This window comes from Equus przewalskii, chromosome 17, assembly GCF_037783145.1.
Source record: "Equus przewalskii isolate Varuska chromosome 17, EquPr2, whole genome shotgun sequence".
NCBI lineage: Eukaryota > Metazoa > Chordata > Mammalia > Perissodactyla > Equidae > Equus > Equus przewalskii.
Genome location: NC_091847.1, coordinates 49,471,008 through 49,491,470, shown reverse-complemented (window position 1 = coordinate 49,491,470; position 20,463 = coordinate 49,471,008). Strand labels below are relative to the sequence as shown.

General features: G+C 39.4%; 1 protein-coding gene across 18 annotated transcripts in view; it reads right to left on the bottom strand.

The window, feature by feature from the left end:
- The window catches only part of MYO3B (myosin IIIB), a 409,912-nt gene that overhangs the window by 122,607 nt on the left and 266,842 nt on the right, over nucleotides 1–20,463 (bottom strand). For 16 of the 18 annotated variants that reach the window (XR_011528407.1, XR_011528406.1, XR_011528404.1 and 13 more), the window contains 3 exons: nucleotides 5,008–5,119; nucleotides 3,902–4,064; nucleotides 1,986–2,066 (listed from right to left, as the gene is read on the bottom strand). Coding sequence is in view for 14 of the 18 variants with exons in the window: in XM_070580113.1 (XP_070436214.1) it covers nucleotides 1,986–2,066; nucleotides 3,902–4,064; nucleotides 5,008–5,119 (356 nt within the window). In the remaining 4 variants the exon portion in view is untranslated. The remainder of the gene's footprint in view (nucleotides 1–1,985; nucleotides 2,067–3,901; nucleotides 4,065–5,007; nucleotides 5,120–20,463) is intronic. The other 2 variants (XM_070580115.1, XM_070580116.1) reach the window with 1 other exon arrangement.

Below are 20,463 nucleotides of genomic sequence, written 5' to 3'. Positions count from 1 at the left end.
ACAGAGAAGTTGGAATGAGTTGCTTTGCTTTCTAGATAAACACAATCATGCCTTCAAATCTAAAAATAAGGAAAACCTCAAATAAAAGTAAACTGCCCATACAATTGCAAATTACCCTATCCATGCATCTTTACTGATAACACAAAATGAACACTTCAATTCCTGTCCACAGTGTTGGCTGAAGGGCAGACACTCTGCCTGTTTTTGCTCTGGTTGCCACACTGAACTTCCAGAAGGGAGAGGTGGCCTTAGTACCACCTCAGTGTCTTCATGCTCGCTCAAGCCCCTGGAGATTCAGTTAACGGAAGCTCCAGATGCCACCTGATAAGTGGGAACACTGGCTGCCAGGCTAACGAAGGTGGGTGCTTCCAAAAAAAAAAAAAAAAAAACGGAAGTGCTTAAAGAAATGTGTTTTCTCTGGTTCCACTAAATAAAATTACCCTTCTATGGCACCATCACATAGATCCTGCACTGAAAAGATGCAGTCACCACTGTCCTGATATCATGATGACAAAGCTGCCCTGTTTCTGCTTTTATGCAGGCTTCACAGAGTGCAAACAGGGAGCCCTCTAAAGATGATTTTCAGACAGGGAAAATTTGATTTATGATCTTACATACTGAACTCAGTGGACCAACAATATATAAGCTCAAAGTTTATATTTTAAAACATATGTTGAGTTTTGGGCCAAACTACAAGATCAGAAATCAGCCCAGTCTTTTTTTCTTAATGGGGGACCCAGTGTGTGTGTTGGGAAGTGCGCAAGTAGGAAACAAATGCACTTTGAGTGGTCTTTCTTAGGTTGCAACTAGAATTGCATGCTTCCTCCTGACTCTTTGAAGTTGTAGAGCTTAAAATTCCTAGAGGATGGTGTTAAAAGTTAACATTTGCATTTAAATGACACCCCTTCCTCCCAAATATTTTGGTTTTGAATGAAGCTATCAGGCCTCTACAGTGACCTAAGAGAGTTCTGAGAAGTGTCCCTGGAGCCCAGTTCTGGGCAGGGACCTCCTTGAAAAGGTTGCAGCTGTTTTATTTAAGAGTTCACTTCAAGCGCAGCAGTATCTGAAACCCTATCCTTCTCCCTGCTGCTGAGTCCACCGGACTGGCCATTTCTCTCTCATTCTGTCTGCAACTTCTTGCACTCTTGACGCTCCTGGCATGCTCTGAAGCCTGTCTCTTCCAGAGCCTCAATTAGGCACATGCAGCTTCAAATGATGAGGGAGGCCAGCCCAGCAGCTACTGTGAAAACCGCCATTTGCAGAAGAGTGGAGTGACCCAGGAGCCAGGGAGGGGATGGATGAGCCAGGAACCAGAGTTCACAGCCCTCAGGCAGCCAAGGCCAAGCTGAGCCACAACAGCCACCTGGTGCTCACCCTGCGGGGCCCAAAGGACCACATTAGCCACATACAGGCCTGGGTGTGGGAAACTCAGTTTGCTGGGAAAGTCCCTGAGCTATTCCTAATCTCTGTGATGCTAAGAGAGGGGTCTTGCATAGATTCCAAGAATTCTAAGGAGAATTCCAATGTTAGAAGGCACCTTCTAGACCTTTTTATCCAATGCTTTCATTTCACAGATGAGGGATGTGTGACTCTAAGAGGGAAAGGGATTTGTTTAGTCAGCAATATGTGAAGTTAACTGTATCCAAACTGCCAGCATGCAAGTGCCGGCTCTGCCACTGACGAGCTGTGTGATCACAAACAAGTTACTTCACTACTCTGTGCCTTGGTTTCTCCCTCTACAAAATTGGGAATATAAGAGTACCTACTGAGAGCATCATTAACCAAGTATGGCAAGCAGCAAATGCTGTTAGCCTCATCATCATCACACAAGGTGTGTCAGAACAAGTACTAGAACCTCCCCACTAGAGCTCTTGATTCCTATTCCAGTGCTCCCGAATTATTAACCTTCCAGTTTTTTGAAACTCATATGAAGTTAATCACAGAATATTTCTAAGTGGATGCTAAGAAAATGATGTTTTAATTACCTGCTCGAATATGAACAGCAGACTCACTCCTTCTGTTGCTTATTTTCTTAAATTTCCTCCGAGCATCATATCCTCTCCAGGCTAAAAATATAAAACCATGTGCTAGGAATGACATTAATTTAAGAACGTGCCAGAGAATTGATATAAGCTGTTTTCCCTCCAATCTACTACCCCTCTCCTCCTCCCTCCCGCTTTCTCACTGAACAAAATAAGCAGAGATACGTGAGTGATGATGGGGAAGAAGGGCCTCTCTGTACTCTCAGCTTGGCTTCCAAGATGTTTCTGAGAAGGAGTTATTTTTGTTCAGGCAGTGAGTTTCCAGAACACTCTGGATTCCACTTATGAATCACTTGGGATCCCGATTCTAGATGAGGTGGTTCCCTGTGATGGGGTTCAGGCAGGCCACCCCAAGATGCGCCACTCTGATATGCAGATTATTTTGAGCTGAAGACAATAAAAGCTCAGACTCAGCAAGAACATTCAACCTTTCCCCTCTAACTGCCTAAAAGAAATTTAAAATAGATAACTTTGGGTTCCGGTAGACTGGGAGGATCCTTGCTAAGCCCACTCTTATCAAAGTTCTATTTACCAAACATTTGCTTTTCCATTTCCCTGTGGGTTGCCTTCCTCCCCTTTGAAGACCCAAACCACTACCCCAAATGTCCTCCTTTTCTATAGCTGGAGATACTCAAACAGGTAGCCTCCACCAGTTGGCTGAGCTGTTCAGTTTGGCTGAGCCTCTCCCATGTATACATGTTAAAAAGCTTTGTTTAATTTTCTCCTGTTATTCTGTCTCATGTGAGTTTAATTTGTTGTCTGGCCAGAAGGACCCAAAGCAGATAGAGGAAATGTCTTCCTTCCCTACACCTGTCACTCCAATCCAATGAGGAAGCTCTATCTTCAGGACATGGGTGGGAAGGAACTGAAATATCCTGTCCCATTCGATATCTTTCATTTGGTAGGAAGGTGTAAACATGAAGGTCGAAGGAGAGAAAAATAAAGAGGGAAGTCAAGGGAATCATTAGTAGCACAACATTTGCATTTGGTGAGGGTGAACCATGTGCCAAGAACTGTGCTAAGGGAGGAAAGAGGAGAATTTGCGATGGGAAGGAAACGCAAGGGAAACAGATGAAGAGAAGAAGAGAAAGAGGGAATCTCTGGGTGTGTTAAATCCTTTAGACACAGAATGGGAGCCTTAAGCCTCCCACAGGAGCATGACCACCTCTCCTTTTTGCTCCTCCAACAAGCATCACAACTCTTTATGATGCTGAGTGAGGTCATAAAGTTCAGAAGGGACATGATGATTCTGGATTATGGGAACACGAAATCATCTGCTATGTTCAAGATCTGGTGCTTTCACAACCACTCATCAATAGCACAGGAGCTCAAATGCTGTTTGTGACACAAACAACACGTACGCAAAGAGGCACTGACTGGGCTGGGTATATGAGAGCGTAGTGATTTGTTCCCTTGGTTTACAAGCTCTATCTGGGCTAGGAAAGCCTTCTGGAAGCGGCATTAGTAATTCTGATGCTGAAAACCTGGTGATGGACCTGAAGCACATATTGTCAGTCACCTGGGAGCTGGGGCACACATCTGTGGATCTGGGTTTTACAGCCGTCCACTTCATACTGCCTCTATCTCGCCACTCACCACAGTGTGTTGTGATGGCTTGTTTGCTTATCTGGAGGTCAGTGACCATGGTGGTCTTGCTCACGGCTACATCCCCAGTGCCTAGCACAGGGCCTGGCCTGCAGTAGGCACTTGATAAATATTTGCTGTATCAAGGAAGAAAGGAAGGAAGGAGGGAAGGAACAGAGGGAGGGAGGGAGGGAGGAGAGAAGAAACCACTGAGAAAAGCAACAGGTGAGTGGCCCCTGGTACCTAGTGAAATGCCACGATTCAGGGCCATTTACCTGACTGGATGACAACAGCCCCCTTCTCTCTCTTCTCCCTGACTCTTCTGTATCTCCTGGCTCCAAGCCATCCCTTGGTATACGCCTGCAGCACAACCACTCTGCCTATGACTTCCCGCAGCAGCAAATTTAACTGCTCGACATGGTAATATTTGAGAAAAACCTGAAACGAGACATTAGTTTTAGCATTACATCTGGGATCCCAAACAGAAATTCATTCTACTCCAGTATATTCTTAATGTAAATATTAAAACAATTATCTAAATAAAGTTTACAGTGGCTTGTTTATGCTAATATTACTGACTTCTTAGAAGCAAATACAATTCCCCTTCTAAGGTCGAGCTAGTCTGTGATTATTGCTATAAAGAGCTGATAAGGTTAACAGAGTTTTAAGAGATCCCAAATGTTCTGCAAGGCTACCTCATTTCTACCACGAGCTCTATTTTCTCAGCTTGACCTCTACTGTCTTTCCCCACAGCTTCTAAGGGAGGTGATAACCAACAGAACTGATCCATGACCACAGTAGAAGTTCAGAAAGACAGGGACCTGGATGACCCACAGTGGTCTAATTTTTGCCGAGGAACAGCAGTGTTGTCATCAACACTCAGGCTAAGGCTGGCTTTGTAGGACGATCAGAAAGAACCATAAAAACCTGGCATCTTGCAGGGACGTGATGTTCCCCCAAATGAAAAGCTACACATGATGAGATTAGTAATCAGGGTATGCAATAAATAACACTACAAAAGTCTAATGAAAAATGTACAAGATTATAAAAGATACTCATTATTGTCATTAATATGATTTGTGTATTTGCTTATGCTACTGGCATAAGTAGCACTGAAAAAAGGGACATTTTAAAATAAGGTCAAAGATCTCATTCTAGAAATGCTAAGTGGCTCTGAAAGTACATAACAGGGGGCAAACCGTCTTTCTCTGGTGCCTGAGGTCCCGGGACTCCTGATCCAAGACGAGCAAAGATCATGGTTAGGTTGGGGTCTCGTCTGCTAAGCTACATGACTTACAGAGCCATTAACATCACTGACAAGAGACAAAAGTATGCAGTGGAGCATCATGGGTGACAATGTGAACAATAAAGAAAGAACTACCTTTGTTTTTCCCAGCACCCAGTCATCTAATCTGGACTTTTCCAAGATAGCGACACAGCTTTCCTTGCTAGCAAGAGGTGTTTGATGTGCTCTGAATGCCAAGTAATAATACCTGTAGAATAAAGAGTAAAATAAAGCATTTTTAGTCATCGTTTGATTGAGTATAATAGAATCGCTCTGGGCCCACTGACATGCTTTGTTTTTTAATAGTAATATTAAAAATATTTCTTGATCACCAATAATAGTGTACTAGGCAGTAAAAGATACACAATTTATGCTTATTGGCTCTTACCTACTTTCATATTTTCTGCTATGTACATTTTCCTTTTAATATTGCTTTTTAATTCATATTCACTGCATACTTGGCATGTTTTGCATGCAAAATCAAACTATCTAATCCTTTCAGAAAGCTGAAATTTAGATAGCTCTCCTAGTCAAAGTTATCATTTTAAATGTTAATATTACTATTATAAAAATAATTTATAATCCCGTTATATACATTTTGACTCTGCTTTGAAAAGTTCCATCTGAAGCAACCTGAGATAGCAAAAGTGATCATAGCCTAACACAACTGACTCTGTCTGCTGAGCCACACATCTGCCTCAAGGTGAGGAGGAGGATGTTTTCTTAATACAATCACCAAAACCACATTTGTCTTCTTAAAGTACTCATTTTAATGAACTTCCATACTGTCAGATGAAAGAGTTTCTGAATACATTCAAAGAACACTACCAAAAGGGCTTTTTCCTCTTATTTTCTTTCTTCTCTCCATTAAAAAAACATATAACTTGTTGAATCTATTATCCTTTTAGGAAACTTTACCTTAGTTTTTCTTTGCAAAACTTTCAAGGATATTTCTCTGCTCTTTGCTGCCATCTATAATCAAATCCAACCCCTTGGAAGCTTAAAAATAAACAATTTCCTTGTCAAAGGATTTTCCTGCCATTCCTCAGACAAGACTAATCTGTTATTTTGGAATTACTCTTATTTATTTATATTTATAGAGCTGTTTTTACACTATAAAAAATCACCAAAATATAAAATATGTCCGTTCCTCCTGCTAAATAGTCCCCTAACTTTCTGTTTATGGAAAAATAAACACACCCAATTAGTACTTGAATCATTTAACTTTATCTCTGTGCTACAACATATTTTTATAAGTAAGGATATAATGCTGAATTTGCTGGAAACATTTGCATTCAAGATCCTGAGAATGTTTCCAAGGCTCTGAGTCTGTCTCCACCTTTGAAGAGGAGGGGCAGTGCTCTCTCAGAACCCCTAAATAGTGGCCAGGACCATGCTCGGTCATTTGTTCAAGCCCAGGAACCTGCTCCCAGCAGATGTTTCCTGGAGCTAAGTGGGGGCAGGGACCGCCTGGAGTCGAGTTAGGCCTGCATGGGCAGTTCATGGTCAGCACAGATTCTTTAGCCCCAGTTTCTCCAGAACTGTAGTTTTAGTCATGGCTTCTCTGATTTGGCTTTGGCCAAAGTGAAAAGATTGTGTCCTAGAGTAGACGGGGATGGTGGGAATAAATGCAAATCTATATGGGGTGACTGTCTTGGGAATGCTGAAGTACAGACAGCTTAAGGTGTAAAAGTCAGTGGTTAAAACCAGGACTTCCTACATTTTTTCCATTAGGCCTGGCCATTTAAAACATGGGTTCCCCTGACTTTAATCAGCCCAGGCTTGCTCAGGATGACTCCTCAAAAAGATTGGCATTAAGACAAAACCCAACAAATGCTAGAGAGGGTGTGGAGAAAAGGGAACACTCATACACTGCTGGTGGGAATGCAAACTGGTGCAGCCACTATAGAAAACAGTATGGAGATTCCTCAAAAAACTAAAAATACGATACAATCCAACTATCCCACTACTGGCTATTTATCCAAAGAACTTGAAATCAATGATCCAAAGAGATTTAAGCACCTCTATGTTCCTTACAGCATTATTCACAACAGCCAAGATGTGGAAGCAATCCAAGTGCCCCTCTATAGATGAATGGCTAAAGGAGATGAGGTATATATATACAATGGAATATTACTCAGCCATAAAAAAGACAAAATTGTCCCATTTGCAACAACATGGATGGACTTGGAGGGTATGATGTTAAGCAAAATAAGCCAGACAGAGAAAGACAAATACTGCATGACTTCACTCATATGTGGAGGATAACAAACACATGGATAAAGAGAACAGACCAGTGGTTACCAGAGGGGAAGGGGGTTGCGGGGTGGGCGAAAGGGATGAAGGGGCACATATGTATGGTGATGGATAAAAATTAGACTACTGGGGGTGAGCATAATGAAGTGTGTTTAGGAACTGATAAACAATAATGTACACCCCAAATTACACAATGTTATAAACCATTACAATCCCAGTAAAATTACTTGGAAAAAAAACAAAAACAAAACCAAAAAACAAAAAAGCCTTCAGGAAAAAGAAAATATTTTCATATCAGAAGTCATAAAGTTAATAAAGATTATGTGTATACATATATAAAAAAAAACTGGTGTTGAAGTATTTAAAGAGAACCCTAATGAATGACCAGCACTGTGCAGGATATAAGAAGAATGAAAGATATATTCTACCTCTCCAATTAAGGATTTATACTTGTTTTTCAGCATGTAAGGATAGTTCTTAGCAATTTCTAATTTCTAGATACACAGAATATATCCTGAACTAACATAAATACTAGAACGTAACTTTGATTTTTAGTTCTTCAACCCAAATCTCTTAATTTATTCTGATGATAATATTTGTATCTGGCTTAGCTCAGAAAGAGATGGGTAACAGTACTGCAAAAAGATGAAGGTTTCAAAAAGTACCAAAGAAACATATAAGTGACATGTCTATAGTAATCAGGTCAGAGAAGTATGATGTGTTTCCTCCACAGATTAATTTTGGATTCCAGCAGGTACCATGGTAAAAAAGCACTTTGGCTGAACTCCTATGTACTTCAATGTAAGGATGAAATTGAAAGGAACCAACATAAAAGATCTGTCAGCAAGGGAGTCTTTTGGGGGAGATACATTCTGCCTGCTTCCTGAGACAGCTTGATGAGTTAAATGAACAGGAGATATGCAACGGCAAAATAAGAAGTGTAAAGGTTTGTCTTGAGGGTCTGGGCACTTGAGAGAGTTGCAAAGATCTGTTCTGCCCTGAGCTGCCTCTTGCAGGTAAAATTTATCTCACAGATTGGAGTCTCAGCACTGAGTTAACAGCGAGATGTCGTCGCTAACCGTGGGTAAGTCACTTACCTCTCTGTACCTAAATTCCCACAGGTGGGAGAGAGAACCAGATATGTGGTTCTTAACTCTTTTTTTTGGGCTGGGGGGTGGAGGAGGGGAAGAGGGGGGTTATCAAGACTCTACGAAAATCTGGTAAAAGCTACACACATTCTTTCTTTAAAAAATGCTCTTAACACAACACACTGCATACAAAGTCAAGAGGTCCACATAGCTCCTGATGGCCCTCCAAGGACCTAAGAGCCCTTTCCTGCTTCAGAACTCTATGGAAGGTGATAAATTTCCCAAGATTTCATCTTATTAAAGCATATAAGGTATTCATAAACATACAAAATAGTAAATATCCAGTTGAAAACTATCTCTATTTAAAAATGTTATTTAGTTTTCTGCCTAAAATGTTTTATTGTATGGAATGCAGCCTCTTCAAGGAAGAGTTTTAAAATATAACAGGCAAAGCAGTTTGTCAAGTATTAGTAAAAGCAACAGGCAACTAGAGATACATCGTCCTGCATTTAAATTGTAGAACTATAAACTGAGAGGTCTGTAAGCTTCTAGGATATATTAGTCTTCTATCGCTGCTAATGAATTACTCCAAAATTTAACGGCTTAAAAAACAGACATTTATCATCTCACAGTTTCTTCTTTTTCTTTTTCTTCTTCTCCCCAAAGTCCGCCAGGACATAGTTGTATATTCTAGCTGTAGGTTCTACTAGTTGTGGCATGTGCGAAGCCGCCTCAGCATGGCTTGATGAGCGGTGCCATTTCAGTGCCAAGGATCCAAACTGGTGAAACCCTGGGCCACTGAAGTGGAGCACGGGAACTTAACCACTCGGCCACAGGCCGGCCCCATCTCATAGCATCTGAGGCTCAAGAATTCAGGAGCAGCTTATCTGGGCAATTCTGACTCAGGGTCTCTCATGAGATTACAGTCAAGATGTCAGCCAGGGCTGCAGTCATCTGGAGGCTTGACTGGGGCTGGAGGATCTATGTTCAAGATGGCTGATGCTAGAAAGCCTCAGTTCCTCATTGGCTGTTGGCAGGAAGCCTCAGTTCCTTGACAAATGGGCCCCTGCAGATGATTGCTTGACTATCTTAGAAGACAGCTCTCCTCAAAACAAGGGATCTCAGAGACTGAGCCAGGAGGAATCTACAATGCCTTTTATGACTGAGGCTTGGGAGTGACACACCCACTTGTTTCAAATCTTCTATTCATTAGAAGTAAGTTGCTAAGTCCAGATCATATTTAATGAGAGAGAAATTAAGTTCTACCTCTTGAAGGGAGAAGTATCAAGTAATTTGGGGATATATTTTTAAACTACCACAAAGAATCTCTCTATATCATCATGTCTTCTTTTTACTGAAGAAAACTGTTCTTAGTGAAATGTAATTACTTGTCCAAGATGACAAGTAAATGACAAAGATTAAGATTACTATTGAAGTCTCCTGACTTCCAGGTCATTGATTTTTTAAAGAACTGATATGAATCGAATTAATGAAATTTAATTTTTATTTTTTTAGGAGGATTAGCCCTGAGCTAACATCTGCCACCAATCCTCTTCTTTTTGCTGAGGAAGACTGGCCCTGAGCTAACATCCGTGCCCATTTTCCTCCACTTTATATGCGGAATGCCAAAGTGGAACGTGCAAACTTAACGGCTGTGCCACTGGGCCAGCCCCATGAAGTTTAAGTTTTGACGCAAGGGAGAGAAACAAAAAAGAGTAAAGTCAAATATTACTCACTAGAAGAGAAACGATTGATAAATATGCCTATGTAAAAATAAAAATTTTTCCACATTAAAAATATTCTTGAAAATTTGAGAAGAATTGGTCTCTTTTAATTTCATTGTCTGTTTAGATACAATGTGTTTTTTTTTTTTTTAAATATTACAGTTCATTCTCTATAGAGTCCCCAACAAACGCTATTGTTTGGAATGCAGGTGTATCCCCCACCAAATCAATTCTGGAGAATTTCTCAGGCTGACCTTCAAAGCCTATTTAACCTATTTAATTTGAAGAATAGTACCTTTGAGGCAGAAGGTGACTTTTATCTTTCCTCACTTCTTCCTTGCACTCTTCAGTGCAGGGTGAGAAAGTCTTTGGTAAGACAGAGTAAAGAAACAGAGACTTTATTAAATACACTAAAGTTGTCCTATTAGACCTGGTCCGTCTCAACAAGAGCAAGGCTTTTTGGTCTTCGTGTTCCACTCAGAAGAGTGTGAGGGATGTACGTCTAAGAAATTATAATGACCAAACGTTGTCCTGCCAGAATAGTGTCAGGAACAAAGCCTATCAGGTCCCCAAGAACTTCCAGGCTTCCCCTAGAAGGAGTAGGACCCTAAAGAGAGGGCAGAGAGGTAGAAAAGAATGGACAAGGAATGAAGAGAGAAGGTGTCCCTGGACTTTATTCAAGATGGGCTCTGTGTCTACTGAAACGAAACTTAATTGCAAAAGAGAAGAAACATTTATAAATTTTGGAATCTTTGTGTGTTCCTGATCAGCTGTCAGTGAGGTTATTTTCTTTCTTGTAAAGAGCTAGACTTGAACTCTTCCAGACATAATATAGGTGGAACTGAGGGGTTACACTTGACCAATCAGACTTCAGAACCTTCCACCACATGTTGGGAGACAATGCAACCAAGGCAGCTAGAGTAAGTAGGACAGAGTACTAGGAGAGAGCTACACAGAGAGAGAACCCTGGAGGTCTGTGGAGGGTTTCCTCAGCTATTCAGCAGAGTACTGATTGCCATACATATGAGAGGAAACTACCCAAGACTAGGGAAAAAACCATCCGAGAAGATTAGAAAGAACAGTGCCTGACGCTCATACAGGGATGGAAATAGTGCCTGTTTCTACCAGCCAGACTGGTTAATCTCATATTCATAGAATAATGGATAGAGTATTCAGAAGGGTCTTGCTTCAGTAGTGATGAAATAGTACTCTTAAACGTGGCTTTCCTTCTACCTAACAGATCTTTACAGCAAGATCCAAAAGGATAAACTATTTCCAAATAATTTAACTTCATCCCAGAACAAAGCACAAAGATATTAAAAGGGATACAAAAATATCCAGCACCCAAAAAGATAGGTTTGACAATGTTTGGATCCAGTCAAGATTACCAAGCATGCAGGAAAATATGATCCATAATGAGGAGAAAAATCAACGAATCAAAATGGATCCAGAAGTGACACAGATGTTAAAATTAGTACAGAAAAACATTAAAACAGTTATTTTAACTGTATTCCATATGTTCAAAAAGAGACACAAAAGATATAAAAAAGACCCAAATAGAAGTTTCAGAAATGCAAACTACAACATCTGAGGTGAAAAATATACAGAATAGAATTAGCAACAGTTGAGACATTGCAGAAAACATGATTAGTGTACTTGAAGACATGACAATAGAAACTATACAAAATGAAACCCACAGTGAAAAAATTTTTTTTAAATAAAAGGGGCATCATTGAACTGTGGAACAACATCAAGTGGCCTCAATACATGTAACTGGAGTCCCTGAAGAGAAGGAAAAAGAAGGGGACAGAGAAAATATCTGAAGAAACAGTGGCTAAACATTTTCCAAATTTGATGAAAATGATAAACTAACAGATCTAAAAAGCTCAATAAAGTCCACGCATACACACAAAAAAACCTTGAAGAAAACTATACTAAAGGACATCATAATCAAATTGCTCAAAACCAGTCATAAAGAGAAAATCTCAAAAATAACCTGAGAAAAAAGACAAGTTACATACAGAGGAACAAAGATAAATACAACAGTAGAGTTCTCAACAGAAATAACGCAAATGAGAAGACAATGGAGCAAAATCTTTAAAGTACCGAAAGAAAAAGAATTCTATACCCAGTGAAAATATCTTTCAAAAACAAAGAGTTTTTCAGACATACAAAAGCTGAAAGAATTCACCTCCAGATGACCTGCATTATACGAAATGTTAAATGAAGTCCTTCATAAAGAAGGAAAACACCACCAGATGGAAGTATGGATCTACAGAAAGGAATAAAGAGTATTATGTTACTAAGTATATAAGATGTTTTTCTTATTATTTAAACCTCTTTTAAAATATACTTGACTATTTAAACGAAAATAATAACATATTGCAGAGTTTATCACATACAGATAAATGAAACGAATGACAACATAACATCAATAGCGTAAATGCCAGGAAAAGAGAAATTGAAGTAAACTATTGTAAGATTCTTATACTATTTGTGAAGTGATATAATATCGCTTGAAGGTAGACCAGGATAAGTTAAAGATGTATACTGTAAATCATAAAGCAACCCTTTAAATAATAAAACAAAGAGCTACAGCTAATAGGTAAAAAAATGATAAATAAAATCATGCAAAATACTTAATAAATCCAAAAGAATTAGAAGAAGAAAGAGAAAAAGAGAACAAAGAACAGTTAAGACAAATAGGAAACAAACAGCAAAATGATAAGATTGAACCCAGCCATATGAACAATAACATTAAATGTAAATGATCAAAACATTCCAATTTAAAGTCAGAAATTTTCAGATTGGATGAAAAAGCAAAGTACAACCTTATGCTGCTTACAAAAAATACACAAATACAAAGATAAAACAAGTTAAAAGAAAAGAGAAAGATATACCATACTAACACTAGTCAAATTAAAACTGGATTGGCTATATTAATGTCAGACAAAGTAGACTTCAGAGTAAAAAAATATTGCCAGGGATAAAGAAGTTTATTTCATAGTGATAAAGAAGCCAATTCATCAAAAGAATCTAAAAATCCTAAGCATTTTGCACCTGATAACAAAGCCTAAAAATATATGAAGCTAAAACTGATAGTACTACAAGGAGAAATACACAAATCCACAATTATTGTCAGAGATTCCAATACCCTCTCCCAATAATTGATAGAACAAGTAGGCAAAAAAAGAAAAAAAAATCATCAAGATGTAGAATGTTTCAGGGGCCGGCCCTGTGGCTCAGTGGTTAAGTTCACGCGCTCCACTTCGGTGGCCCGGAGTTTCACCAGTTCGGATCCTGGGCACAGACATGCACTGCTCGTCAGGCCACACTGAGACTGTGTCCCACATAGCACAACCTGAAGGACATACAACTAGAATATACAACTATGTACTCGAGGGCTTTGGGGAGAAGAATTAAAAAAAAAAAAAAAGATTGGCAACAGATGTTAGCTCAGGTGCCAATCTTTAACAAAAAAATAAAAAAGATGTAGAACACTTAAACAATCAACTTGACTGAATGGACATTTATAGAACACTCTTGCCAACAATAACAGAAGGCATATTCTTTTAAATTGCATACAAAACATTTACCACAACAGACCATATTCTGGGCCATAAAACATGACAATAAATTAAAAATACTCAAGTCACACCAAGTATGTTCTCTGATCACAGTGGAATTAAATTAGAAATCAACAAGAAGAAGATATGTGGAAAATGCCGAAATGTTTATGAAAAGACTTTTAAATAACCTGAAGGTCAAAGAAGAAATCAAAAGAGAGGTTAAAAAGTACTTTTGATCAAATGAAGAGGAAAACACAACTTATCAAAATTTGTGGGGTACTGCTAAAGTAGTACTTAGAAATTTATACCATTAAACACCTATAATGGAAAAGAAGAATGATCTTAAATGCATGACCTCAGCCTCCACCATAAATTAGAAAAAGAGCAAATTAAACCCAAAGGAAGCAGAGGAAAGGAAATAATAAAGATCAGAGTGAAAAATCATTCAAACAGAAAATGGACAAACAATGAATGAAATTAAAAACTGGTTCTTTGAGAAGGTTAATAAAATTGGTAAACTAGCCACACAGATTAGGCAAAAAAAGAAAATAAGACACAAATTATCAATATTAGGTATGATATTGGTGATATTCTATAGATGTTACAGATATTAAAAGGATAATAAGGGAATTTTATGTACAACTTTATGCCACGTTAACAAGCTAAAAGAGAAAAAGCATAAAATCCAACATCCAATCCTATTTAAAAAACAAAAGAAAACTTTTCAATAGGCTCATACTACAAGCGAATTTCCTCAACTTGATAAAAAAAAGTATCTATGAAAAACCTACAGCTAACATCATATTTAACGGTGAAAGACTGAATGCTATCCCCCTAAGACTAAGAACAAGTCAAGAACACCCACTATCACCATGTCTATTCAACATTGTACCAGAAGCTCTAGCCACTGCAATAAGACAAGAGAAACAAATAAAGGCATCTATATAAGAAAAGAATAAGTAGAATTGTCTTGATTTGAAGATGACACAATTTTCTATGTAGAAAATTCAATGGAATCTGCAAAAAAGCTACCAGAACTAGTGAGTTTAGCAAGGTTGAAGGATATACATAAATTATTGTACTTCTATATACTAGCAACGAACAAGTGAAATTGAAAAGACAATATCATTATAATAACATTTAAAATGTGAAATGCACATTGTGAAATCTGACGATAAATGTGCAAAACCTGTACACTAAAAACTACAAAACATCGGCTAAGAAAAATTAAAGATCTAAATAAATGGAGAAGGATGTTACATTTATGGCTCAGAAAAACATTGTTAATATTTGAGTAAAGTAGATTACCCTCCATAATGTGAGTGGGCCTTATCCAATCAGTTGAAAGCTTTAAGAGAAAAGACTGTGGTCCCCTGAGGGGGTAGAAATTCTATCTCCAGACTGCCTTTGGGTACAAGACTATATCAACTCCTGCCAGCCTGCTCTGCAGATTTCTGACTTGCCAGTGCCCACAATCACATGATCCAATTCCTTAAAATAAATCTGTCTGTCTGTCTCTCTCTCTGTATATATATGTCTATACACACACACACACACACACACACACACACACACACACACATACACATCCTATTGGTCCGTTTCTCAGGAGAACCCTAACATAGTTCCAGTTCCCTTTTGCTGTCATTTAGACACACTGAGTAGAGACAGAGCCAACTTTGATGATAAACTTCCTATAATTTTGCTAAATGTAGAGTCACATCCTGTGCAAAAACCATGAGTTGGTAGAAGGTTGTTTTCCATGATTTCCTTTCCTCTCTATCACTTCTCCCTTTGTCACTGAACTTTCCAAGCTTCCCAAAGATGTTGGACTTCCGTACTGCACACTTGGGGTCTAGGACATCCAAATCCAGCTGTTCCTCCTCATGTTCACAAACAGATCTTCCTTGTCCTATGTCAAAACTCTCTGTGCCTAGGAATTGCTGCAGGGCCATCTGTGCAAGGGATTGGCTGGCTCCTCTAATGAACATTTAGATCCTGAAGGGAACTTAGAGTCATCGGTAAAAATTCTTACTTGGTAGAGGAGAAAACTAGAGAGCAAGCAACTGGCTCAAGGTCACAAACTGAATAGATGGAAGACGCGAGGCATACCCAGATTTGAAGTTTAGGCTCCTTTACACTCATCTAACCTGCATGTACTCTTAGCTCTTGTTGTATACATCTGGTAGTATCTTTGACCCTCTAAGAGGGACCTTTGATCCTCCAGTACTTTCCAGCTCATCGGAACTTGTGTCTATAGCGATCTGGAATATTGGGCTTTTGACTTAGGAAAAGTGTTGGTTTCCTATATCTGAACACCAGCTGTCAGGCACTCCTTGACACATGTGTGAGGGATCCATAGAATATTCTATTTGGACTAGTGTATCAGTAAGACATTGTTATTTCAATGGAAAACTATGTACATTGTCTTTAGCATAGCCTTCTGGGATATTAGATTCTAGCTCTGTTCATCTTCTTTGAGCTATTTTGCAACTCTTTCTAAATTGCAGGTAACTGATAGATAGATAAATTCTGTACATTCTGGTGATGATTTTAATTGACTTCCTCCTTCCTGTGGAAAAACCAGTTTTCACTCCATTTTTAATTCATCTCAACCTTCTTTTACTTCTACATGAAGTGACTTTTCCTTTGAACAGATTATAACATCTGCCTGGTTCCCTCATATCATATGAATAAAATAAATCCTTTAAACAGATTTATCTTTATATCTGTATGAGAATCATGATTTTGCCGTCTTCTGGAAATTATCTGTTAATAATAAGAAGAAAAATACAAAAATTCAGGCTGTAGGGTTTGACACAAAGAGGCAAAAACACATGGGCTGGTTGAGGCAGGAAGTCCTCACACGTAGGTAGACCCAATGCTACCAAGCAATCCAAAGAGTCTAGTGGGCTCAGAAATACTGCTAATTTTCTACTTATAACCTTTGAAGTGGAAATATTTATTAGTGCAATATGTTCATGTTGGAGTTTACAAAAAACGTCCAACTGTTTTCCAAAGTGATCACACCGATTAATACCCTCACCAGTAGAACATGAGAGACTTGTTGCTGTCTCTCCCTGCCAATCCAAGGAATTGTCAGATTTACTGATTATTGACAAAATAGGCGTAAAATGGTATTTAACTGTGCTTTAATTAGCATTTCCTTAATTACTGAAACTGAACTTTTCCTTTTGTTTTCAATGAAGTCCTCTAACAATGATATCCTCTGACAATAGACAATACATACAATGAATTTAATTTCTCTATTTTTTCCTAATGATTACCCATACCCCTGAAAGAGGAGAGAAAAGAGGAGAGAGCTAAGAGTCATCCATTTCAGATAAAAATTGTATTAGCATCGGAGATTGCTTACATTTTTGTAACCCTCGACATTTTTAATCAGCACCTCTCATTTTGGTCATTCTGCTCCTGCATTTTTACTTGTTTGGGAAGGATCTGCATCTTTTAAAGATGCTTTAGAAATCCCAGCCTATAATGAATGCACTCTGCTTTGATTCACCCCTCCAGGTTGAGTTTTGCACTCAAAGGCATGCAAAACATTTGTACTGCTAAATGGAGATTTGCACAGCCCTAAGTCAACAGTGAGATCTTTTAAAAGTTTAATTATACAGATAAACATTTTTGTTTTCCTTTTTTAAAAAAACCTTAAGCAAATATCTTCCTTTAGGATGGATCCTTCATTCTGTATAGCTTTAGGGCTTGGGTATAACCATGTTGTTCCCATTCATCACTTTCTAAATTAAATTGGCTTTTCATCCCCATTCTACTCACTTGTTCATTAAATAAAAGTTTATGTAGGACCTATTGATGTGCCAGGTATTAATGGAAGTGCTGGAATGACATGAGTGAGCAAGACAGACAGTATCCCTGCGCTCATAAAGCTTATAGCTTAGTGGGGAAGACAAACATTAAATAAGTACATAAAGGACACCATTTTGGATAAGGATAAGTGCTAGGAAGAGTAATAAATATGCCTCAAAATATACTCATTGGTGGGGGGGGAGGAGCGGCTTAATAAGTATATTTTGGCAGGAAGCCTTTAGCAACCAGGATAGTGAGGCAACTCAAGCCATGTCATATGTGGAACTGCTGAAGATGTTGAGGGTACTGAGCCAAGAAAGAGGGGGAGGAAAAAGTTTTACTTGACCTCTTAGGGTCCCTGGCTGGGTCTAAAAATTAGAACGACAAAGACAGATTTACAGGAGAAAAGCATACACATTTATTCAACATAGGTTTTATGTGACACAGGAGCCTTCGTAGGGAAATGAAAACCTAAAAAAATGATTAAACCTGAGTATTTTTATGCTAGGTTTGATGAAGAGTGGAGATTTGGAGAAAGAAGTGCTAGGACAAGGGGTATGAGCTAAGTGTAGTAAACTGGGGGGAACTTAGCAAGGCCTGTTCATTCGGATTCCTTTCTGTGTCCCTTTGTTTTTGGAGATAAGGATGCTTCTTTCCTCTGGGTACAGGAGGGTGTAGGGACCTGGAAATGGCCACCCCAAGATATGTCTCTTTGGCATCAGGATTATTTGAGGCTGATTGCTTTTGATAAACTGGGAAAGGGAAGGAGGCTCTGAGGAATGGAACTTGCCCTTTGTTAGGACACATTTACATTTGTAAGGTAAATCTCTATCTGTAAAAGGTGCCTCCCTCTCTGTACCAGGAAGAAGAAAGGAGATGACCTTCTCTCTAGAAACTCTTAATCAATGCCAAAGGCAAGGACTTAAATCTGCATTTTATTGTGCTTCTCTGGTAACCTCCTGTAACTGACTTCCCTCCCCCTCCCAACGTTGGCATCTCCTTAAAGATTAAGCATCTTTCTTTAGGCTGGGAACTGAGTGCAGCGCTCATCTGTGAGCCCCGCCCCCCCCAGCCCGAGGCAACACACCTGCCACCCCACAGCGTTCACTGGGACAGCAGACCTATCTGCCTCCATCAAGCGCTGTGCTGACAGAGCAGCCTCATGACTATTGTAAAAGGGACATTTCAATCACATGTGAAACACCCTGTTTGGGGGTATATAACCACTCTGTGTACCCCACTTCTTCAGTGCCCTTTCTTCCTTCGGGAAGAAAGGCCCCGGGCCATGGTTCCTCATAAAGCTTTGTTTAATTTTCTCTTGCTATTCTGTCTCATGTGAATTTAATTCGTTCTCCGGCCAGCCGAACCCACATTTGGGAAAAGGAAATGTCTTCCTCCCCTACAAGGGCATCTCTCACGAAGGGGTTTTTTTGACCTGCTTCAGGGGAAGGTCAGAAAGCCCTTCCTGCACAAGCCATTTCTCAAATTCTTTCAGCTTGAAATATTCAATATGCCAAGCTGTCATATTTTGGGGTAGCATGTCCTGAACGCTGTCTCTTAAACTGTCATGTGCAGACCACCTGCATCACATCCACCTGGAGATTTCATAAAACATGTGGATTCCTGGGCCACACTCCAGACACAGAATCAGAATCTCTGTTGGGGCTCAGAAATCTATATTTTAATGAGTTCCTATGGTGATTTTGAAGCACTGTAAAGTTTGAAAGCCAATGACTCAGGGGAACATGATAATTGACTGCCATCAAGTGAAGGGAGCCAATTTATTCTCTAAAGCCCAGAGGGTAGAACTGAGGTGGATGCACAGAAGTTTCTGAAGGATGGTTTTGGTCAAGGTTAGGAAGGACATGGTTGTGATCAGATGTCTAAGAACATGAAATGGGCTACCTCAGGAACCAGAGTAGTAAATTCCTAGACCCTGGAACTGTTCAATGGGAAGCAAACTGACAAGGTCAAGAATGTTTTTGAAGAAATTTTAGTTTTAGCTCAGTAGTTGAACTGGATGGCCCTTTAAGATTCCTTCCAACAAAGATGCTATGGTGACTTGTCCCTTGGCCTGAAGAATTGCTTCTGTGATTTTAAAACTTATGTCTATCAGGGGCTGGCCCCATGGCCGAGTGGTTAAGTTCGCGTGCTCCGCTGCAGGCGGCCCAGTGTTTCGTTAGTTCAAATCCTGGGCGCGGACATGGCACTGCTCATCAGACCACGCTGAGGCAGCGTCCCACATGCCACAACTAGAAGAACCCACAACGAAGAATACACAACTATGTACCGGGGGGCTTTGGGGAGAAAAAGGAAAAAATAAAATCTTTAAAAAAAAAACAAAAACAAAAACTTATGTCTATCATTCAGCCACTACTGTTACTGTAAGAAATCTTGGGTTACTGTCATTATATTTGGGCAAATTGGAAGACTTTTAAAATTTCCCTAGTCTGTTTGGGGCTCTCAGAATTTCAACTCTGATCTATTTCCCAGGATATTCTCCTCAACCTACACCTAGAACACTGGCTCTCAGAGTAGTCTCCTCATCAGCTGTATCAGCATGACCTGGAAACTTGCACACATACCCCGCTACTGACTCAGAAATTTGGGGGCTGGGGCCCAGCAATCTGTGTTTTAAACAAGCCCTCCAGGAGATTCTCATGTGTGAGAAAGTTGAAGAACCACTAACTTAGATAAACAGAATCCAGGGAAGTGAAGTGACTTGCCTACAGTGACACAGTCTATCTGAAGAAAGAAACTGGCTCCCATGTCTGTCATCTTTTCTCTTTGTTAGGCCCAAATGACTTTTCTGGAACATATCATTTTCCCTTTAAAGGTCAATTGCTCAAAATCTACTCTAAAGAAATTCTCTCATGTTTAATATTTAGGATTGTTTATGGAGCATTGCTGGCAAACAATTGGATGCAGCGTCAATATCTATCAGGAATATCTAGAGGAACGGCTGAATGAACATCCCTGATTTCAATGAGGCAGTTAAAACCAATGTGTTAGAGCTATGGAACTACATGGGTTTATCTCTAATACATACTGTTAAGTAGAAAAGCAAGTTGCCAAATGGTATAAAATGTG